Genomic DNA, 24791 nt, shown 5'->3' on the forward strand with positions numbered 1-24791 from the left:
CACAAGACTTAATATGATGTACAGTGTACTAAATAAGTTTCCTACCTGAGCAATTCTCTCTGCTATATCCTTACAGAACTGGTTTGGGCTATCAAAATGTTGAATTAAATGAGGCAGGAGACACAAGACATTCAGTGGGAACCCTGGTACAGAACAATATAGTACAAAGTGGATATTTGATGAGAGGAAAGAAATATTAGCTGTCTTTTAAGCAATATTTTGCTGGCAGCTATAATCACAAAAGTACATTACAGTGATGTTATATAGCCTCTTTCAAATTGTTCAGGCCCCATATTTCACCTTAAGACTGTTATATCAGATTAAACATATAATCTATTAAATATATGACAGTGTGATGGTGTCATTACAAAGAATGGGATTGATTCTGCAAATATTTACTACCATACAAAGTGCTTACTACCAGGTATAATCTCATAGAATTAGTAGTAGTAAGCACTGTTACTAATTGTAAATGTTTGCAGGATCTGGCCCTACACCTTAGTATGCAACATTCTATTAATACTAGAGGTGTTTTTTGTATAATATATACTGCTGGTATGTGGTAAGAGATGGAGGAGGTAATAAAATAAAATGTTGGGCCTGATTCTCAGCCCCATTTCTCTACATTTTATACTGTCTGAGTGCCCCCCCCCCCCCAAAAAAAAAAAAAAAAAGGAAGGGTGAGAGTAAGATGGCTACAACTGGCTACCTGAGAATTCCCCAAGTGAAGGGAATTCTGAATTGGTATAAAGCTAGTGGAGATGCAAAATTCAGATCTAAGCCACACAGTTCTTCCCAAAGTATGAGGGTGTTTGGATAAAACACACCTCTACTCCGATATAACGTGACCTGATATAACATGAATTCAGTTATAACGCAGTAAAGCAGCACTCCGGAGGGGCAGGGCTGTGCACTCCGGCGGATCAAAGCAAGTTCGATATAATGCGGTTTTACCTATAAAGCAGTAAGATATTTTGGCTCCTGAGGACAGCGTTATATCAGGTGTGACAAAGTTCCTTCTCTACCTTGGTAGGCCCTGTGCTTATTGGCAGATTTGCTCACCTCAGTGATCTTCCCCACAGTCTGGGTCAATTTCTCCTGTGTCTGATCAGGAGTTGGGAGGTTTGGGGGAAACCCGGGCCCACCCTCTACTCCGGGTTCCAACCCAGGCCCCTGTGGATTGCAGCTGTCTATAGTGCCTCTTGTAACAGCTGCATGACAGCTACACTTCCCTGGGCTATTTCCCCATGGCCTCCTCCAAACACCTTCTTTTTCCTCACCACAGGACCTTCCTCCTGGTGTTTGATAATGCTTGTACTCCTTAGTCCTCCACCAGCACACCCTCTCACTCTCAACTCCTGGTGCCTCTTGCTCCCAGCTCCTCACACGCACTTACTCTCCTCTGGCTCCGCCCCCACCCCCCCGACTAGAGTGAGCTCCTTTTTAAACCCAGGTGCCCTGATTAGCCTGCCTTGATTGGCTGCAGGTGATCTAATCAACCTGTCTGCCTTAATTGGTCCTAGCAGGTTCCTGATTACTCTAGTGCAGCCCCTGCTCTGGTCACTCAGGGAACAGAAAACTACTCATCCAGTGACCAGTATATTTGCCCTCTACCAGATTCTGTACCCCACTGGTCTGGGTCTGTCACAAGCGGTAGAGGTGTATTCTGGTTTCAGACCTTGACTAGTGAGGATTCTCATTGCTCTAAATATAGCAGCCCCTCCCCAGCCCAAGAAAAAAGAATTTGAGGCTTTATTATAGAAATACTGAGAAAACTTCATAGGCCCTGCTAGGTTCTATAACTAGAAATGAAATGTGAAAGAATATTCCTGCATAAAAATGACATCGTTACTGCTTCCCTGATATTGAATAGGTGTGCTGAGACCTCAGACTATCATGTTGACCAAAACTATCTCATTGTTTCCTTGTACTCCCCCTGTCTGTCTGTATCCATCAGTTGTCTCTTGTCTTAAATTTAGATTGCAAGCTCTTTGGGGTAGGGGCTGTCTTTTTGTTCGTTTGTACAGCACCTAGCACACAGGACTCTTGGTCCATGACTGGGGTGCTGAGGTGCTATGATATTACAAACACTAAATAATAGAAAAAAAAAAGAATTTCCCTTTAGTTGTTTCCTTGGAGAGATCTGCTATCAGCATAAATTGTATTCATTTAAAAATGCATTATAATTTGCACAAACAAAAATAAATTTATATTCCATAAGGTGAATACGTATCTTTAAGGAGCATAGTGAGGTTTTCATATCAAACATAAAAACAATTTCATAATCAAAATGTGAAAGACAGAAAAAATTTTCATTACCTATAATTTGAGAGGAATCCACCACAGATACTCGTGACACTGGTGTCAGCAAACTGAAGAGTTGCAATGTGAGGTCAGAGGTGGTAAGAGAAGTGAATCCTTTTAGCAACAGCTGCTGCAGCCCCAAGAAATCTGACCACTTTAGCTGTCCTTGTAACTTTTCTAACTTCTCCCTATTTTCAACTTTATCCAGTGGCAAATAAGCTAGTAGTTTATTCAACAATCGTAAAGCCATTAGATACTCAAATTCAAAATCAGATTCCATCAAAGCTACAGCAACCCAGAAGATGGTGGCCAACAGGTTGGTTGGATTATTAATATTAGAAGGATCAGTGAGGCTGTCTTTTAGAGAGGATGAGCTCCTGGTTTTAGAGGAGAGGCCTTGCTGGGTGCATGCCTGAATTCTATCTAGTGTGGCACTGCGTGGTGGATCTGAGGATCTGTCCACAACACCAAACTTTTTGGGTACAGAAAAACTCCTCTGGTGTCTGCTTCGTTCAGCAGTGGCTGTGTTACCACTTACAGCCCCAGGATTCACGTTCAACTGGCCCGTACTCTTCCGATTTGCAGTCAATTTAGTGCTTGATGTTAAGTCTGGTGATGATGAACTAAGCAAAAAATAAATAAATAAAAATAAAAAATGGGATTTTATTATATCGCAAAGCAGAAATGTAGAAAATAAATACAAATAAAAAGGAAGTAAACCAAGAATTTATCAAAAGATAAACAGTAAAAAAAAAAGTACCCTCCCACAGATTTCTCCATTATTATTTATATCACCTGGAGACCCCAAATGAGAACAGGGCCATACTGTGATAGGCACTGCACAAACATAGAGTAAGAAACTGACTTTGCTCTGAAGAGTTTACAATCTAAATACACAAGGAAGAATGTAGGGGGGAAGGACAAATGAGGGGTGAAGTGACTTGCTGAAGGTCATGCTCTGGGTCAGTAGTAGTGCTGGGATTAGCACTCAGATCTCCTAAATCTCATTACCCTATCCACTGGACCCGCTGCCTGAGTTATTTGGCATAAGTCACAATTGTGGAACTACTGGCAAATTGACCCTGTGGAGGGTGGAGTATTGGCCACCATGGGAGAATGTATGCAGCCAGACCAATGGTTGGTAAGCAGAACCTTAGAGATGTTGCATTATCCCTACAAAGGGCTGTCACGGAGCTATCAGGGCTCCCCTTAGAAGTACTGTTCCCATGGTGCTACTCTAGCCTCCTTTCAGGGAGGCACACTGGAGACTTAGCTCGAGTTTCAAAGAGTTACAACTGCCACATGGATTACCACTTGGAATTCCATGCAGCCCTTATTAACTATTTATATTCTATAGCACCCACAGTGTTTAGGTATTGTTCAAAGACAACAGTGAGACACAGTCTTTGTTCCAAAAAGCTTATAAGCTAACAATTTACAGTTCCAAAGGAAGTTTGCTGTACAGAACAGCTACTTCCCAGCTCCCTCAAGTCTCACCTCTGAAATGCTCTACTTACAAAACTGCAGAACCCCTACTCTATGGTATTCTCACAGAGAGGCTTACACAGTCACTAGGGGCAGGAGGGAGAATGGTATTATCCCCTTCCTTCCACAATTTGGGGACATTTCTGTTTCATTTTGCTCCCTTCTGAACTGCGTAGTCAAGAGGAACATGTGGTCCTTGGTTTGGAATATAAAATACTATAATATATTGTAACAGCACCACCCTGGGAATTTTACCCACAAATGTTTATGTTGCCTTAAAAGCTTTAGAATGTAAGGAGATCCCTCCAGTGGCACACCCAGCTCCTACTACTGCTAACTGACATCACAGACAGACATTAGTCTCCCCTTGGTGCACAGATCTGTCACTGGCTGTGCTTTAGAAAGAGGAAGGTTTGCCATCCTCTCAACCTTGGAGGACCCTCTGTGAGTTCAATGATGCACAGCTGAGAAGAGCTGGGGATAAGAACAAGAGCAGGAGGGTGCATACTGTTGAACATCCTCAAACCTGAAAGGAAATCTGTGTGTGGCCTTTTTTCATATTGTGGAACCCCTTTTCATAGGAGGCTTCACAGACATGGAGGTTGTCAAGGAAGGGGAAACATAAAGCAAGTGCAGAGGCATTGGGCCTCCTGAGGACCCACTGGGATATCTAAGTTCTGAAGACAGAATCCCCTATTTGTTCCACAAAGGGGATACATCCTGCCCATTCATGCAGTGATTTGGGAAATATTTAATTAGGGGAACCATGAGTTTTCTCACAGCAGGGAGTGATCTGTACCCCCATTGCAATATTCTAAGCAAAGTAAATGTTGTTTCCTATACATCTTTTCAAGACTATGTTAGATACAAAAACAGAATGTGGAATCCTAATGTTATTTGTTTAAAGAGGACGACAAATGTACTGTAGAGGGCTGAAAGGAAGAAAGAAAATCTGTAACAGGCTAGGAGGCTCCACAAGTTAGCAATATTTATTTCAATAGTTGCCAAATTGGGTGCAGATGCACTCTTAGGCTCGTTCTGTAAATGTATTTTGAGCAAGATCAATTATATCAAAACCATTTAATGCAATTCAGATTGCAGAACACTGTATTGCTTCATAAGATTTATATGGGAAAAGATTATGTGATTAAGGGAACAGACTCTTACCGAGATAATACAGTCAAGAGATCACTGTTCTTCAAACAATCAGACAGATTATCCACAGTAGCCTCCAAGGTAAGTAGTGCTTCCATTACATAACCCTGTCAAATACATACAGTCAGCCATTTTAGCAAAAACAATCACCAGTAGGTCAGTAACAGAAACCGTTCTGTACTGAAGCATCTTATTGAAAACAGAACACAACACTAATTATAGTAAAAAAGACCCAGAGCCATTACATTGCACATTAAAACATTAATGCACATTTTATTTTCTGTCTCTCTGAATGATCTGTGAAGGAGAGAGTATACTTATGGAGACCAGTTATCTTATCAGGGGATGATGCACAATAGGATACTGAGCCTTTTGCCTCTGTGTCACTGGTTCAAATTCTGCAGAGGCAGTTGGGACAGAATATTATTGTCACCTTGAGGCTATTTGATGATTTGTGTGGAATATGTTGGTGATCTCAGTCCATTTCCTAATGGAAGTGAATAGTGTCAAGTTTATAAAAACAACACTAACAAGAATGCTATGGTTGTAGAAACCTCAGGAAAGAAGTCAAAGATTGAACAGCCATAGAGACCAAACTACTGCTCCATCAATAAAGGTGGGTATTTAGATCAGGGTATGGGTTTGTTGGTTTTGATTTTGTTGCTATGCTCTAGCAGATAAAGTACAAGGTGGGGTACAACAATGGTATCAGCTACAACAACCAAACCACAGTAGGGAACAGGCTCCTTAAACACCTATCTATATAAGGCAGGGGTGGGCAAACTTTTTGGCATGAGGGCCACATCTGGGTATGGAAATGGTATGGTGGGCCACGAATGCCCACAGTTCCTGGCCACTGGGAGCTGCAGGGGTGGTGCTTGGGGCAAGGGCAGAGTGCAGAGCCCTCTGTCTGCCCCTATGCATAGGAGCTGGACAGGGACATGCTGCTGCTTCCAGGAACCGTGCGGCGCCCCAACACGTGCAGAGCAGGGCAAGCCCGGACTCCACTTCCCGTTAGGAGCTCGAGGGCTGGCTTAAAATGTCTGAAGGGCTGGATGTGGCCCCCAGGCCTTAGTTTGCCCAAAGTAAGGTGTAGGGAAAAAATGTTGCATAATCATGGATGACTTCAGTCTGAGTGACATATGCTGCAGGTCTCATGCCGCCAGTAATAAAACATCATTGGTATTTCTAAAAATTACATATAACAATCTGCTAACTCAAAAAGAATTGCATTCTGCATAGATGAATTCTATAGTAGAACTAATAATGACAGGTGAAATAATCACAGAACTAAAAATCAGTGGCTGCTTAGGTTCAAGTGACCCTGACTTGATTATATTTTTCATGGGTAAGCAAAATAAAGCCCCAACCAGTAATATATATTCTTGTTGCTTTTAAAGAACCAATTCAGCAAATATAAAAACAATAATGAATCAAATCAGACGTGAAAAAGAATTCAAACAGAAAATAAGTGAATGATAAATGGGAACTATTTAAGAACATTTTACAAGAAGCACAAAAAGCGACAATCCCACAATTGAGAAAGAAGGCTATGCTGGTTAAAGGACCAGCCTGACTTATAGGAGGGAAAAATGGAAAAAAGGGAAAGTTGATATCAATGAATATAAGCTAGAAGGAGGGAATGGTAGAATATTGATAAGGAAAGCAAATAGACACAGGAGAAACCAATGGACAACAGAGCTAAGGACTAGAAGAAAAAGTATATTAGAACAAAAGGAATCCAAACACTGGTATTGGTCCATTACTAGATGAAGATGGTAGAATGGTCTATAATAATGCAGAAAGGGTAAAACTGTTCAATAAATATTTCTGTTCTATGTTTGGGAAAAAGCCAGATGATGTAGTTGTATCATATGATGATTAAATACTTTCCATTCCAACTCTAAGTAAGGAGGATATTAAAACAGCAGCTAATAAAGACAGACATTTTAAAATCAGCAGGTATGGATAATTTTCATCGCAGAATTTTAAGAGAGCTAGCCAAGGAGCTCTGTGGACTGTTAATGTTGATTTTCAAGAGGTCTTGGAATATTGGGGAAGTTTCAGAGGACTGGAAAAAAGTTAATGTTACGCTAATATTTAGAAAGAGTAAAGGGATTGACCTGGGTAATTGTAGGTTATCATTCTGACATCAATCATGGGCAAAATAATGGAATGGCTGATATGGGACTCATGAAGAATTAAAGGAGGAAAGTATAATTAATGCCAATCAACACGGGTTTATAGAAAACAGATCTTGTAAAACTAATTGAGGATTTTTTTGGTGAGATTATAAATTTGATTGATAAAGGAAATGGCGTTCTTTTTTGTAAGGCATTTGAGTATGGTACTGCATGACATTTTGATTAAGAAACTAGGACAATACTAATTCAACATGGGACACATTAAATGAATTAAGAACTGGCTAACTGACAGGTCTCACAAATGTAACTGTAAATGGGGAATCGTCTAGCTGGTGTGTTTCTATTAGGGTTTCACAAGGATCGGTTCATGGCCCTAGAGTATTTAACATTTTTATCAAAGATATGGAAGAAAACAAACTCCCTACCGATAAAATGTGCAGATTACACAAAGATTGTGGCAGTGTTAAATAACGAAGAGGACTGTTTCTGACAGATATTGCAACTTCATACAGTATCTACAGGGGAACATATTGTATTAAGTATAAATATCACTGTGGGACATGGATTGTGATTATGTTCTACTCCAAGGGGGAAGGTTACCACAGCTCCTCCAGGAATTAAAACAGGGAACTAAGGTGAATCACTCACACCGTAACCACCTCCAGAAAGGTAGCACACTCTGGGGAGGTTCGCATATACTGTTTCACACTTGGTTTCCAGCGACTAGGAAAACAAAGAATGGGGTTTTGGCTTAAAAAGGCTGTGTTTAAACTGAGTCAGGGCCCTCTTTGTGATCCAACACAGACATAGGATCTTCTGCCCAAGAACCTCAGCCCTTGCAGAAGGATTGGAAAGAATTTGGCCTACAAGAGCCCCGTAAGACTGATGGATGATCTCTGGTAAGTTTTTAGCATAGTAACTTTTATTATTTTATATATTTTCTCTGTAATGCTTTTGCTCGCTTAGAAAGAGTTTTGTGGTATCTTGTAACTGCTGGCAATACACTGTCCATGGTCCTTGGACAGAAAGAAAAGCCCAGGCACTGGCCTTTAGAAAGACTGGCTTGCTGGGCATATTGCAGTGTAAGACAGTTAGCTCTGCAGTCTTAAAACCCTGATCAGGAGGAAGAGAGATGCAGCTCTCTATTGTACTTATTAATACAACATCTCCACCCAAGAGAGGTGATGGCTGGGAGCCCTTGAGGGACCATGGAGAGGCAATACAGATGCAGCTGAAACTGTAACACAGATCTCTAGTACAAAGTGATCTGACTGTGTGGTATGCTGGATACAAGCAAGCAATATGCTTTCCATACCCCAAATGCAAAATCATATACCTAGGCTACGATTACAGGACGAGGAACTCTACTCTGGGAAGCAGTGACTGTGAAAAAGACTTCGGAGTCATTGTGGATAATCAGCGAAACACAAGCACCCAGTATGATGCTGTGGCTAAAAGTGAACCTTGGCTGTATAAACAGAGGAATATTAAGCAGGAGTAGAGAGGTTATATTACCTCTGTATTGGGCCCTGGTGAGACTGCTACTGGAACACTGTGTCCAGTTCTGCTGTCCACAGTTCAAGAAGGATGTTGATAAATTGGAGAGGGTTCAGAGAAGAGCCATGAGAATGATCAGATATTGGAAAACATGCCCTACAGTGAAAGACTCATGGAGGTCAATCTTCTTATCTTTGCAAAGAGAAGGTTAAGGGGTGACTTGACCATAGTCTATAAGTACTGACACAAGGAACAGAAATTTGATAACAGAGAGCTCTTCAATCTAGCAGACAAAGGTATAACAAGATCCAGTGACTGAAAGTTGAGGCTAGACACATTCACACTCGAAATAAGGTGCACATTTTTAACAGAGAGGTTAATTAACTATTGAAATAATTTACCAAGGTGTGTGATGGATTCCCCATCACTGGAAAATTTACATCAAGAATGGATGTGTTTCTAAAAGATATGCTCTAGTTCAACCACTGCTATTGGACTTGAAGCAGTTATTTATTCACGGAAGTCCTATGACTTATTTTATGCAGGAGGTCAGACTAGATAATCATAGTGGTCCCTTCTGTTCTTAAAATCTATTAATTTATTAACCTATTTTTATTCCTTTTCATCCCTTTCCTTGATGTTTGCTCCATCTTTCATTTTTCTCTCTTATCTTCCACTCACTAGAAGAATGCATGCTGCTTGAAGGGGTGGTGGCATATATCCATGGTGCCAGTCTGCATGGTTTTCTCCTGGATGGGCTGGTTGGCACAGAGAAGAGACTCTTAGCTAGCAACCTTCAGACCTGTATATGAGTATTCTTGCAGCCCGATTTATTTCTGGTGGAGAAGACTAACAAAATGCTCCCACACCACTTTGCGCGCAGCGAGGGTTGCCAACTTTCTAATCGCACAAAACTGAGCACTCTTGCCCTGCCTCCTGCCCAAGGCCCCATGCCTACTCACTCCATTGCACCCTCCCTCCATCGCTCACTCTCCCCATCCTCACTCACTTTCACTAGGCTGGGGCAGAGGGTTGGCATGTGGGAGGAGTAAGGGCTCCAGCTGGGGTTGCGGGCTCTGAAGTGGGACAGGGGATGAGGGTTTTGGGGTACAGGAAGGGGCTCCAGGCTAGTGCCAAGGGTTTTGGAGTGCGGGAGGGCCCAGGGCTGGGACAGGGGGTTGGGATGGAGGAGGAGGTATGGGGTGCAGGCTCCGGGAGGAAGTTTTGGGGCAGGAGGGGGCAGGGGGTTGGGGTGTGTGAGGAGTGTGAGCTCTGAGAGGGAGTTTGGATGCAGAAGGGGGCTCAGGGCTGGGACAGGGGTTGGAGTGCTGGAGGGGGTTCAGGGTGTGTGCTCTGGCTGGGCAGTGCTTACCCCAGATGGCTCCTAGAAGCAGCCAACATATCTGGTTCCCAGGTGGAGAGGCTGGGGGTTCTGCACACTGCCCATACCTCCATGTGCTGCCCCCACAGCTCTCATTGGCTGTAGTTCATGGCCATGGGAGCTGTGGAGCTGGTGCTCGAGGCAGGGGCAGTGCACGGAGCCGCCTGGCCATCCCTGTGCCTAGGAGCCAGACAAGCCAGCTGCTCCTGGAAGCCAGGATAGGCAGAGGTCCTGCCATAGCCCCGCTGCACTGTTGACTGGACTTTTAGTGGCCTGGACACCTAGCAACTCTATCTGCAGCCAGAAGAGACTTTGCAGCAGAGAGCAGGGCAGATTCAGGGTCATGCAGCTTTCCCATATTTATTACTACTTACAATCCCTTGTCGAGTCTGCATCTTAGGTTAAGATACACTACATCATGGTTTGTTTTCAAACAGAACAGCTGCGTCATAATGGTGTGAGCTTGTTAAAACAATATGTTCTTTCTAGTGTTTGTTTATTTTTTTTAAAAAGAGAGGGCCAAAGCAGTTTGTTTTTAATTTCATTTTTACTCTCCATAGCTCATAGTACTCTTTACTTAGATTAAAAACCTTAATGATTTCATCTTTTAGCATATGGCAAATAGAAATACTCCCACCAACCCATCCAGTGGGCTACAACCTGCAGACCTTAATCAAGTGACATTCCTCATTGCTTTAATGTTGAATATTACTCAGTAAAGGACAATGGAATTTGGCCCAGTGTTTGCAATTTAACTGCTTTTGTAAAGGCAGCAGAAGCTGAAAGTGCTGTTTCTGTGAACCTCACTACAGTTGGCTGTTTAAAATTTTTTAAATCTCACAATGGGGTGATACATTTTGAAACAAATAAGACTTTTATTTTTCAGGGCTCAGATTCTAACAGTTAGATCACGACTTTGACAGCATTTTTGTAATTTTGAAATTGTGACGAGAACACAGTTTTTCTTTTCTAAGGTCACATTCTCACTTGCATCATAGTTTCCAAGTTTATTTCACCCTTTATAGGAAAATGAAACAAATAATACTGAACATATGCAGAATTGTGAAAACATTCTCAGGAATACAGCACTATCACATACGTGTACCTGAATCTCATCTCCATGTTCTCCTATAACTTCCACCAATCTTGACAGAAGGTCAGACAATGCATGTGCCGAAAGAGGTTGCTTTAGCGCCCTGAATATCTGGAAAGATCGACCTGCATAATGTCTTGAAGAGCTTGCAAGAGCCGTTTGTAAAGCAACTTCACTCAGATGCTGCTCCAAATGAAAACCTAAGCAGCAAAAGAATAGTATGTAGATGTTTAAAATCTAACAAAGCAGATTTTACTGCATGAGACAAAGTTACTTTACAGTTGAAACTTTTAGAGGACCAATTCCCTAGCATTTCAAAAAGTTTTGGCCATTTTTAAGGTATATTAATTTATGAAAGAACCACTAGAACCTTCTTTACAATTAAGTGAACAATTCCTATTACCGGACAATACAGTATATAAAATTGGTAGTAGTCAGCAGGTAAAGACAGTATACTGCATTCAACCTGATACCTTAATATTAAGAAATAAAATCTACACCAGGGGTAGGCAACCTATGGCACGCGTGTTAAAGGCGGCACGCGAGCTGTTTTTCAGTGGCACTCACACTGCCCAGGTCTTGGCCACGGGTCTGGGGGGCTCTGCATTTTAATTTAATTTTGAATGAAGCTTCTTAAACATTTGTAAAAACCTTGTTTACTTTACATACAACAATAGTTTAGTTCTATATTATAAACTTATAGAAAGAGACCTTCTAAAAACATTAAAATGTATTACTGGCACACGAAACCTTAAATGAGAGTGAATAAATGAAGACTTGGCACACCACTTCTGAAAGGTTGCCGACCCCTGATCTACACTGACTTGAAAACAAAGGGCAGCATGGTCTAGTTGTAGTGAGTAGAACTGCATGAGAACTTGCAGTTGTATGATTTCAAAACTTCTTCCAATCCAGAACAGAACAAAACCAAAAGATTTCAAAATTTCCCATGAATTGAAATTCCGGAAAAAACTTTTATTGGGCTCAATTGAAATGTTTCATTTTGGGATTTGTTTCTAAATGATTAATTTGTTTCTAAATTATTAATTTCAATTTTTACTTTTTCACTTTATATTTCATAATATAAAAAACTGGGAGGAAAAGGTTGTTTTGAAAGAGAAAATTGAAACATTCTATTCCGAAAAGATAAAAACTTTCCTTAGTGAAATGTTTTTTCTCAGGGTTTTTTTTCCTATAAATTTTTCTCAAAGGCAATGTGTTTCCACAAAAACATTTTGTTTTCAACAAATGAGCATTTCCAAACAGCTTTAGTAATGAACACATTCTAATTCATAGAATCATAGACTTTATGGTCAGAAGGGACCACTATGTTCATCTAGTCTGACCTCCTGCACAATGCAGGCCACAGAATCTCACCCACCCACTCCTGTATCAAACCTGTGTCTGAGTTATTGAAGTCTTCAAATCATGGTTTAAAGACTTTAAGGTGCAGAGAACCTTCCAGCAAGTGACCCGTGCCCCACGCTGCAGAGGAAGGCGAAAACCCCCCAGGGCTTCTGCCAATCTGCCCTGGAGGAAAATTCCTTCCCAACCTCAAATATGACAATCAGCTAAACCCTGAGCATGTGGGCAAGACTCACCAGCCAGACACCCAGGAAAGATTTTTCTCTGTAGTAACTCAGATCCTACCCCATTTAACATTCTATCACAAGCCATTGGGCATATTTACTGCTAGTAGTCAAAGATGAATTAATTGCCAAAATTAGGCTATCTCATGATACCATCCCCTCCATAAACTTATCAAGCTTAGTTTTGAAGACAGATATGTCTTTTGCCCCCACTGCTCCCCTTGGAAGGCTGTTCCAGAACTTCTCTCCTCTGATAGTTAGAAATCTTAATCTAATTTCAAGTCTAAACTTCCTGATACCCAGTTTATATCCATTTGCTCTTGTGTCCACATTGGTACTGAGCTTAAATAATTCCTCTCCCTCCCTGGTATTTATTCCTCTGATATATTTATAGAGAGCAATCATATCTCCCCTCAGCCTTCTTTGGTTAGGCTAAACAAGCCAAGCTCTTTGAGTCTCCTTTCATATGAGTGGTTTTCCATTCCTTGGGTCATCCTAATAGCCCTTCTCTGAACCTGTTCCAGTTTGAATTTTTTCCAAGACCTTCCATACTACAGATGTCAAACTGACAGGCCTGTGGTTGCCAAGATCACCTTTTTTCCTCTTTCTTAAAGATAGGAGCTATGTTAGCAATTCTCCAGTCATACGGCACAACCTCTGAGTTTACAGATTAATTAAAAATTCCTGTTAATGGGCTTGCAATTTCATGTGCCAGTTCTTTTAATATTCTTGGATGAAGATTATCTGGGCCCCCTGATTTCGTCCTATTAAGCTGTTCGAGTTTGGCTTCTACTTCTGATGTGGTAATATCTACCTCCATATCCTCATTCCTATTTGTCATCCTACCATTATACCTAAGCTCCTCATTAACCTCATTAAAGACTGAGGCAAAGTATTTGTTTAGATATTGGGCCATGCCTAGATTATCCTTAACCTCCACTCCATCCTCAGTATTTAATGGTCCCATTTCTTCTTTCTTTGTTTTCTTCTTATTTATATGAACCTTTTACTACAGGTTTTATAGGCTATAGAACCCTTTACTATTGGTTTTAATTCCCTTTTCAAGGTCCAACTCTACATGGCTTTTGGCCTTTCTAACTTTATCCCTTCATGTTCTGACCTCAATAAGGTAGCTTTTCTTGCTGATCACTACCATCTTCCATTCCTTGTAGGCTTTCTGCTTTTTCTTAATCACCTCTCCGAGATGCTTGCTCATCCAGCTTGGTCTACAACTCCTGCCTATGAATTTGTTCCCCTTTCTTGGGATGCAGGCTTCTGATAGTTTCTGCAACTTTGACTTGAAGTAATTCCAGGCTTCCTCCACCTTTAGATCCCCAGGTTCTTCAGTCCAATCCACTTCCCTAACTAATTTCCTTAATTCTTTAAAGTTAGTCCTTTTGAAATGAAAAACCCTAGTCACAGATCTATTTTTGTTTTATCCTTCCATTTAGTTTAAACTGAATTAGCTCATGATCACTCGAACCAAGGTTGTCCCCTACGACCATTTCTTCAGTGAGGTCCTCACTACTCACCAAAACCAAATCTAAAATGGCATCCCTTCTTGTTGGTTCAGCAACTACTTGAAGGAATCCATCAGCTATCGCATCTAGGAAAATCTGAGCCCTATTATTATTACGAGCATTTGCCCTCCAGTCTATATCTGGGAAGTTAAAGTCTCCCATGATCACACAATTCCCATTAGTATTTACTTCATTAAAAACATTAAAAAGGTCTCTACCCATACCCAAATCAGATCCCGGCGGTCTATAGCACACCCCAAGCACTATCTCAGGGGAGGCTCTAGTAGCTTTCTTCCCCAATGTGATTTTTGCCCATACAGACTCTGTCTTATCCATTCCATCCCTTCTTATTTCTTTACAGTCTACCTCATCATTGATATACAATGCTACTCCACCATCTTTGCCTTTATTTCTCTTTTCTTCAATACCTGTACTCCAGTCATGACTACTATTCCACTATGTTGCTGTTATCCCTATAATATCTAGTTTCACTTCCTGCACCAGTAACTCCAGTTCCTCCATTTTGTTACCCTGGTTTCTTGCTTTGGTGTACAAACATCTTAATTCTTGCTGTTTGGCTTCACTCACATTCTTTACCCAATTAGGCCCAGACATTCTACCGCCAGTATCACCTATTAGAATTGTATCTACACTTCCCTTCCTCCGTATGTTCATTCTCCTACCCACGACAGTATCCCTTCTTGCTTCGTTTTCTTCCCTCTCAATGTTAAAATCTGGCGTGGAGATTACCTGAACATCTCCCAACCATCTCCCCCCAACTCCTAGTTTAAAGCTCTCTTAATCAGTTGTGCCAGCCTCCATCCAAGTCTATTTCCCTCCCTACTCAGGTGAAGTCCATCCTGAGAGAACAGTCCTCTGTCCATGAACGCCTCCCAGTAGCCATACATCCCAAAGCCCTCCTTATAGCACCACTGCCTGAGCCATCTGTTAATCACCATAATCTTGTCACACCTTTGTTGCCCTTCTCTAGGAACAGGAAGAATCCCACTGAAGATCACCTGAGCCTCGATTTCCAGCCTGGCATAGTCTCCCTTGATACGTTCCAGTGAGAATGTAGCCGTATCATTAGTTCCCACATGAAGGACAATCAGCGGATTCTTTCCCGCTCCTGTTAGGATCCTCTTCAGCCTGAGGTCCACATCCCGTATCTTAGCACCAGGCAGACAGTACACCCTTCTGTTCTCTCGATCAGCTCTGGTTACAGGCCTGTCTACTCTTCTCCGTAAGGAGTCCTCAATCACGTAGACCTGCCTTTTTCTGGTGATGGTGCAATCCTCCGGTCTATCTCCTGTTCCCTCTGGCTGCAAGTCCTCTAAATTCCTATTGCAGTCCTCTGCAACCCATCCCGTATCCTCCTGGGGCTCATGTTTGGTGTCATCTCCATTGACTCATCCCCTCTCCTTATAAGGCTAGATGCTCTTCTCTTCTTCCTTGCCCTCTCACCTTCAGCGACCACCTGCTGTGCCCCCTCTTTATTTTCCAACTCCGCAAGCCTGTTCATGAGCTCTATTGCTCCTTCACTAGCCCGTCTTTTCCGCTGCCTGGTTCGCTTAGTCACATGCTTCCATCGTCCACTTTCCTCACCCAGCAGTCTCCCCTCAGAGTTCTTTGGTCCTGCTTCCATCTGCAAGTCTGAGCTTTTCCCTTCAGCCTCATAGGACAGACCCTCAGCTGATATAAATCATAGGATATCACGGTTGGAAGGGACCTCAGGAGGTCATCTAGTCCAACCCTCTGCTCAAAGCAGGACCAATCCCCAGACAGATTTTTGCCCCAGATGCGCTCCAACCCCTTTCTAAACTCGACCAAAGTTTCCACCTGCAACTCCAATCCTCAGATCTTTTCTTTCATCAGCTCTATCAGGCAGCACTTCATGCAGACAAAACTCTTTTCAGGTACCCCCTCCAGGATCATGTACATGCTGCAGCTTCCATATCCAGTCATCTTCATTGTGTTTTCCACTGCTTGAGTCGCTACAACTGCTGCCTCTGTATCTACCATAGGCTTCCCACCTAAATCCTGTAAATCTGGGAAACAGAAACCAACCCAAAACACCACCACCCACAGCAAAACAAACCCCCAACAAGCACCAAGACACTGCTAGAACACTGCACATTCCCCTCAGTAACCTGTGTGTTCCTTTGCCTGCCTCTCTTGGTCTTCCCTCAAACTCCAACTCAAACTCCGCTGTTTACAGCTCTGTTTGCTGGCTCCTGCGCCGCTGCAGCTGTCTATGCCGCTGCCTAACTGGCTGGCTACCTTTATTGGACCCCCACGTCTAACAAAGTGGGTATTCACCCACAAAAGCTTATGCTCCAATATATCTGTTAGCCACAAGACTCTTTGTCGCTTTTTACAGATCCAGACTAATACGGCTACCCCTCTTATAATTGTCAAATTAAGTGAACACAAAACATTTTGCTTGTTGGGAAGATTGCTTAATATCGCCAGTCTATTATACAATTAAGAGGTGGAGTTTTTCCCTTTTTTATCAAATAGAACAGTCAAAATATGTACATAATATGATATATGTCCTACATAGGACACACAATGCTTCAGCATATGGATCTAATGAAAAAAAGATCACAGGATAAAAGTTCACTGTGGGCTAAATAAACTAAAGAAGAATAGATACTTTTCACTGATCAAATGGAGCAATCTGTAGTAATCTCTTCAGGAATACAATAAAATGAAATGACAAGAGCATTAAAAGAATATGATCTTTAACTTCCTACAAAAGGAAAAAAAGTTATTTAAAATTAATTTGAAAGTATTTATCTGCACTAAACATATCTAATTCCAATTAAAGTCACATAGTATAATCAGGTTGTATGAAAAGAATAACTTGAAACAAATTACAAAAACAAAATTGCTTTAAAACCTTTAACCCTCACACATAAAATACTGCAAGAAAGAAGATGTCTTGAACAAAGAAAAAATAATCATTATGAAATTATTACTTTTACAAAACAGAGGGCACTGTTGCACAAGCAAGCTCCTGTAGCAGCCATTCAGAAGCAAGGAAACTGGCATTAAAAGGCAGGTTCTCTAAGCAAACATTAGGGACTTGTCCACTAGACAGGGGTTTTAACTAAGGTACAATCATGGGAAAAAAAATGTCAGTACCTGACTTGGAATCTTTAAATACGGACACAACATGTCTCAGAAAATTAGTAAGTTGATCAGCACTCTTTGTATTCTGGTTCTTGGGTGTGATATCTTCATGGCACCAGAGTGGACCAAATGCCCTTAAAGAGAAGAAAAATGTAGCAAAATGTGTAAGTATTTCTTTGAAGCAGTTGAAACAAATGTAAGTAATCTTAAAAATTATTATACTGTACAATCAAAAAGAGACAAGCAGAACAATTTGCTGGAAAACATGTGATTGAACATAAATCTATGAACAATACAACTACTACTACACTTCAACTTTACAAAGATTTCCAATTCAAAACGTACTACTGGCATAACATTATAAATGACTGATCATTTCAGGGCACTGCTCTACTTTCCATTTTCTAAATGTAAGGCCATCTTTGACACTGGGGAATTTTACAAAAAATAAAATAAAATAAACAAAACCCCACTGGTGCTACCTTCCCCTATGGGAACCATAGTATAGATAATGCTCAGGTAGCTTCTAGCGTTTTTAGTTCTGCTGAAAAGAAATGTTTAAAAAAAAGATTTATCCACAAGAATCTGGTCTACATTAAGGCTCCTACTGGTGATAAAAAATTGTGGGCATTTTTTTGAGTAAATTCCTTAGTGTAGAGAAGGCTTAGTTGTGTTAACCTTGATGGCTACAACTCTTGCTGAAGGCCTACTCAGCATGAAACAAACGAGTTGTCAAACTGACAGATGGAGACACAGAGATTGATGAAAGCTCAAACTTGCTATCTTGTTTTATGTTTAGCTTGTATACTCCTTGGTGAAGAGACCATCTTTTTTGTTCTGTCTATGTCCAGCACTTAATATGTTGGGATCCTGGTCTATGACTGGGGTCCCTATGCACTACCATAATGCAAATAAATAATAAGTATCAAAACAAGGAATAATTTTCAGTTTAAAATCACATTTACTATTGAGTACATAACCTGATTTAATCAGACGTTTGATTGGTAAAGTTCAATTTATATTACAACTTGAAGAAAATCTTATTACATGACATAATTACACAGCATTACTTAATTCATTTACTGTGTCAAATTGAACAATGCTATGTATCAAACACAAATAAAACTAAAAATGTAGTGCAGCGGTTGAAAATAATTTGGGTAATGGGAATTTGCAAGAATTTTTAAGGTAAACCTAGATTTCACGCTTTTGTCCTGATGTAGGCAAAATTTCCGTTAAAGTCAATAGGAGTTTTGTATAAATCAGGACTTCAGGATTTTACCATTAAGTCTGGCCTACACAAAGTTTTTATACTAGTACAGCTATTTTGGTTAGGGATGTTATTTATTACCAAAAAAAGTGGTACAGCCCCGAGTGTGGTATACATGAGTAAGCTATACCTATATAAGTATGCAGTGTTATTGTAGCTATGTTGGTCCCAGGATATTAAAGAGACAAGGTGGGTGAGGTAATATATTTTATTGGACTAACTTCTGTCAGGAGAGAAACAAGCTTTCGAGCTTACACAGAGCTCTTCTTCAGGTCTCTGAAAATATTACCTCACCCACCTTGTCTCTCTAAACATCAGTATAAACACATTTACAACAGTGTAACTGTACCCACCCTAGGGAAGTTGTACTGTTTTAAATATTCTGGTATGATAATAATGGTACAGCTTTTTATGTGTAGACAAGGCGCTTAGGCATGGTGAGTGTTTTGCAAAAGTAGACTTCTCAGTGTGCCTAGAGCAACTATAGTGTCCAACTCTGGGCCAGTCACCTTCTGTGAAAACTGGGGTATGTGTTAATGCTGCAAGAACAGTGTTAACTTGGGCTGTATTCTGGTTAGCCCAGGAGGTTGTGAACTAACCCCACCCAGCTGCTCCTACAAATTTGTGCCAGGAACATGATTAATCCCCAGGAGGAGGAGTATGTAGGGAATTGAAGGACTGCCAAGTAAAAATTCATAAACAGCCTCTGACCCAGCCTTGCAAAGCTCCCTCTGTAGCTACAGTCATACCGGATCTGCATAGAATCCAAAAGATGTTGCCAACGTTGTCCCTAAGGTCTTACTCCTAGCTGCAACCCCTTGGGCGTAAATTTCTTAGCAACACAAGGCCTGAATTTAATTAATTGGATGCACAGTACATGGTGTGTGGCTGAACAGGATTTTTGTTCTTATTCTTCTTGCCTATCTCCTGACTTCTCAAGGTTAAAAAAAGTCAGTGGAATTGTCAACAACTATGCATGGAGAAAAAAAATAGGTTAAAAGAGAGAACTTGCCTGATATTGAAAAGACAACTGTCTGTGCTAGATTTGTTACTTATTCAAAATACTAAGTGCAAATATCAAAAAGCCCCACCAGAGGACTAATACACCAAAACGCCTTTGATTATGCTGTAACGAACGGGATGTTTTCCGTGGTGAAATACTGGTTAACTGTGATTAGACTTTCCAAAACTATTTCCTTTAAAAAAAAATCAGGTAAGATGTGAGAAAGAAACATGATTTCAAATATAAGTTCACCAAGTAGACAGTAATATTATCAGTTTAGAAAATTAACAAAGTTAAATAAAATGAGTTTTAAGACCTAACAAAATCACAAAAGACCTAAAAAAAACCCTGGATTTTGCGTTTATAATGATTACATGTCACTTAAATCCTTTCCGCACTTAATACCAGCTCTTCTTTTGCTGTCAGTTAAGAACTACACTTCTGGATGGAAAAATAAAATGCAGAGTCACTCCGCAGCTGCTCTTCAGCTGGCTAGACTTAGGCTTCCAGACACTTTGCCGGGGCAGTGTAAAGGGATCTTAATGTAAATGAGAGTCAGGCCCTAAATTTTTCAACAGAACAAGCCTAAGATGTGCCAGTCCCATTCAGTAATTAAAGCTAGGCTCCCTGTGGCCCCCTCACAACTGCTATCTCCTTCACAGCAATAAAATTGTCCTATTTCATGAGTTCTGTCATCAGCATAATATTATGGAATATTGAACAATTTATTCCGGTCAGGCAGCATTTTTTGTAGTGTTCCTGACACTGTAATGCTTTTAAATACATTTTCACATTTACAAGTAATAGAAGAAAAATAGGAGTTGATTATTACTGTATGTTCACCTCATACATTTTCATGTGTCCTTTTAACGTCATTATAGATAATTTTACAGAAGACATGAACCTTTTTCAAGTGTAACCCACAGTAACATCTCCTTATCTTGATTACCTGGTAGTCAGAAATTCAATTAATTTGTTTGACTTTTCATCTGTTTCAGCAGTTGTGTCCATGTCCTCCACCTCTTGGGTAATCTGTGGGAGATTTCCACTGCTGCCTCCTAAACTGATACTTGAGGAGGTAGAGCTGGAGCTTAAACCAGAATCTGGCACTGGTGATGACTGGTACTCCCGTAGAAAATCAAAACCACCTGGAAGCAGCAGAGAAGATGATAAAGATGGAATGCACCACTTATGTCAGCATTTCAGATGAAAGAATAGGACAAACACCTCTTTTAAACAGTAAGCTGCTGAAAACTTTCACTTGGAAGCAGAAAATATAAGCAAAATGCAAAAACCTATAGCAAGAGTGAAAAACTGGTGACCTTACTCTCTCAAATCTTCAGAATGCAATAAAAAATTACTAATACAAAAGTCAAAAAACTTCTGCACTATAGGTATCGTATCTGTAAAATAAATGTTTCACAGGTTACATTCAGAAGTAACATTTTTGTAAACTGCATTACATTTAAATAATGTTAAAATATGTCTACAATCAGATTAAACCTAGGCAAAAGTCTAATTAATTAATCCAGGCTGGTCTGATGTTGAATAAGGTTTACAAGAAATGTAAGATGGGGTCTTAAATCAGAACACAAGAGTGAAGTAGGTGATATTATCCTCATTCATCCTCATTCAACCCTCCTTTGTCCTGCGACAGCAGAGGTGTTAACTGCCTACTTCACCTGGAATGGTCTCTTACAACATCTTAGGCCATGGCTACACTGGCACTTTACAGCGCTGCAACTTTCGCGCTCAGGGGTGTGAAAAAATACCTCCGTGAGCGCTGCAAGATACAGCGCTGTAAAGCCTCAGTGTAATCAGTACTGCAGCGCTGGGAGCACAGCTCCCAGCGCTGCAAGCTACACCCGCAAGGGATGTGGTTTACGTGCAGCGCTGGGAGAGCTCTCTCCCAGCGCTCGCGCTCCGACTACACTCACACTTCAAAGCGCTCCCGCAGCGCTGCCGCGGCAGCGCTTTGAAATTTCAAGTGTAGCCATACCCTTAAATCCGTGGGCTAAACAGTTTGCTCCACTTTGTGTTTAGCTCTGACACTCTGAGGGCTTGTCTACACTGGCAATTTACAGCACTGCAACTTTCTTGCTTTAGTGTTGCCAGGGTAGACTAGCCCTGAGTGCTTTTCCCAGATCTGAAGAAGAGCTCTCTGTAAGAAGAAGCTCTCTGAAAGCTTGTCTCGTTCATTAACAGACGGTCCAATGAAAGGTATTACCTCATTCACCTTGTCTCTTAGAGAGTCAGTTTCAGAGATCAAATTAGAAGCCAGGTGTCTTCATTTCAGATTCTATGTTCTAGCTCAGGGGTTGGCAATCTATGGCACACGAGTCGATTTTGAGCGGCACGCAGCTGCCTGCCGCGGTCCCGACTCCCAGTCCCACTCAGCCCCCTTGCCCACCGCTCTCCCCTGCGGGGGCAGGAGGCAGAAGCTTGGTTCTGCGGCAGCCAAACTTCTCCCTACCCGGCCTCTTCCCCCAGCATGGTGCTTTCCTGCCCCGCCCCCTTTCCTTCCCTGCGCCAATCAGCTGATGGCCCTAGCAAGGGGGAGGGGGAAGCATGGCAGAGTGCAGGCAGCTCCATAGAGATACAGTGAGAGGTAGGGACGCGGCCTTGGGGAAGGGGGTGGAACAGGGCATATCCCTTCCAGCCCCCTGCCATGAGCCACTGAGGGCAGGGGTCTGGGAGCACCCTTATGGGCCGAGCACCTCAGCCCTCTGCCTTGACCCACCCCCCACACAACATTCTGCCCTCCATGCCCCATACCCCCAGCCCTCTGCACTGACCCCCCCCATGCTCAACATTCTGCCCTGCGTGCCCCATACCCCCAGCCCTCTGCACTGACCCCCCCCATGCTCAACATTCTGCCCTCCATGCCCCATACCCCCAGCCCTCTGCTCTGACCCCACACACACACTCAGCATTCTGTCCTGAACCCCATATCCCCCAGCCCTCTGCCCTGACCCTTGAACCCCCCCACACACCCAGCCTTCTGCCCTGCACCCCCCATACCGTCCAGCCCTCTGCCCTGACCCCCACACACAATCAGCCTTCTGCCATGCACCCTCATACTCCCCAGCCCTTTGCCCTGACCCCCCCACACTCATCACTCTGCCCTGCACCCTCCATAGCCCCCAGCCCTCTGCCCTGACCCCCCACACACTCAGCCTTCTGCTGTGCAGCCGTCATAACCCCAGACCTTTGCCCTGACCCTTGAACCCACACACATACACACACACAGCCTTCTGCCCTGCACCCCCCACACCCTCCAGCCCTCTGCCCTCAACCCCCCCACCCCAACACACACCGAGCCCTCTGCCCTGCACCCCCAAAGCCCCATCCCTCTGCCATGATCCCCCCCACACATTCAGCCTTCTGCCCTGCACCTCCTACACCCCCAGGCCCTCTGCCCTGAACCCACCAACCCCAACACATACCCAGCCTTCTGTCCTGCATCCCCACAGCCCCATCCCTCTGCCCTGAACCCCCCCACACACCCAGCCCTCTGCCCTGACCCTTGATCCCCCCCTACACACAGCCTTCTGCCTTACACCCCCCACACATCCCAGCCCTCTGCTCTGATCCCTGAACCACCTCCACCTCAGCCTTCTGCCCTGAACCCCCTCCCCCAGCCCTCTGCCCTGACCCCTGAAACTCCCTCCCCCCGGTCTGGGGTCCCGGCCTCAGCCCCTGCTCAGCCCGCTGCCGGCCTAGGTGAACAGAACCCCAGACTGGCGAGCTGATCAGGCTGGCGGCGTAAGATCCTCATTTTAATTTAATTTTAAATGACGTTTCTTAAACATTTTGAAAACCTTGTTTACTTTACATACAATAGTTTAGTTATATAATATAGACTTATAGAAAGAGACCTTCTAAAAACATTAAGATGTATTACCGGCACGCGAAACCTTAAATTAGAGTGAATAAATGAAGACACAGCACACCGCTTCTGAAAGGTTGCCGACCCCTGTTCTAGCTACTGAACCATGTAGCATACTGACTGTATCTGAATTGCTTTCCTCATCCAAACAGCAACTCCTCAACATTAGCTGATTAAAAAACATTTTAACTCAAAAGGGAGTTCTGCTCAGTTCACCATGGCCACAAAAGAGGCCTTGACATGGGATATCAAAGGTGGGAAAACCCATGTGAATCTTAGGGGAAAATGAAAATGTAATTTAAATTTAATAGTTTATTGTATAGGTTTAACAGTTTGTGAACATACAACAGAAAGAAGGATTTTCACACAGTTTGGGAAGGAAATACGTTCTTCACTGCTGTTGAAGGTAAATAATGGGCATTTACATCATCTGATTTAATATTTTTGTCCTGAATTATGATAAAATTTTGCAAGGAAATATATGAAACATTTAAGTGGAATAAATAATCCTGAATTATGCAAAAAATGTTGTTTACCAGTACTATCAGCATTCTCCTAAAGGTCTCTGATAAAAAAAATGAAAGCCATCAATCTTCATTTGTTCTGGCCATGCACCAAATCAACTGATTGAAGGTCAAAAGATTAAAGTTCTAAAGTAATTTTCTTTAAGCTTCTACTGCTCATGAAGCTGTGCACTATTAAAAATTCATAAGTAGGGTTAAAAACAACCTTAATTTTAATAAAAAAAATTTTGAGTGAGAATTTGAATCTATGTTATTGCTCTTTTTTTTAAAAAAATCATGTCTGTGACCTTTTTAAACTGTGTGATTGTTTCCCTTCAAAGTATTGAATAAGAATCCATGGACTGTGTGTCCAGGACAGAGAGCAGCATGGCCTTTGGATCGTTATGCTGCATTGCATATTCAATAGATTATTTCTGCCTCCTTTCCCCTTATGTCTATTTTTATCTTAGGCAAAAAATCCTATAGTGATTAGTGACAGATAAACTTCAATAGGTTCCGATAAGTATCCAAGTTATGGAGACAAAGTACATGAAGCTTGTCCAAAAAATTGCAGAGCTCTGTTTCTCTTTTCCATGGTAGCATTCTCTGAAATGCTTCCAGTTCCATGTGCAGAGCCAGACAGGCAGAACTGCAGGGTCTCAATGTGTGGATGAGACGATGGTGTAGGAAGGAGGGGTTTAGATTTATTAGGAGCTGGGGAAACTTTTGGGAAAGGGAGAGTCTATACAGGAAGGATGGGCTCCACCTAAACCAAAATGGAACCAGATTGCTGGCATTTAAAGTTAAAAAGGTCATAGAACAG

General features: G+C 42.0%; 1 protein-coding gene across 6 annotated transcripts in view; it reads right to left on the bottom strand.

The window, feature by feature from the left end:
* The window catches only part of FRY (FRY microtubule binding protein), a 392912-nt gene that overhangs the window by 82295 nt on the left and 285826 nt on the right, over positions 1-24791 (bottom strand). For all 6 annotated transcript variants that reach the window (XM_050937091.1, XM_050937094.1, XM_050937090.1 and 3 more), the window contains 6 exons: positions 20526-20724; positions 17316-17437; positions 11072-11259; positions 4957-5051; positions 2320-2927; positions 46-143 (listed from right to left, as the gene is read on the bottom strand). In XM_050937091.1, the coding sequence (XP_050793048.1) occupies positions 46-143; positions 2320-2927; positions 4957-5051; positions 11072-11259; positions 17316-17437; positions 20526-20724 (1310 nt within the window). The remainder of the gene's footprint in view (positions 1-45; positions 144-2319; positions 2928-4956; positions 5052-11071; positions 11260-17315; positions 17438-20525; positions 20725-24791) is intronic.

The sequence above is a fragment of the Gopherus flavomarginatus genome, chromosome 1, assembly GCF_025201925.1.
Source record: "Gopherus flavomarginatus isolate rGopFla2 chromosome 1, rGopFla2.mat.asm, whole genome shotgun sequence".
Classification (NCBI taxonomy): domain Eukaryota; kingdom Metazoa; phylum Chordata; order Testudines; family Testudinidae; genus Gopherus; species Gopherus flavomarginatus.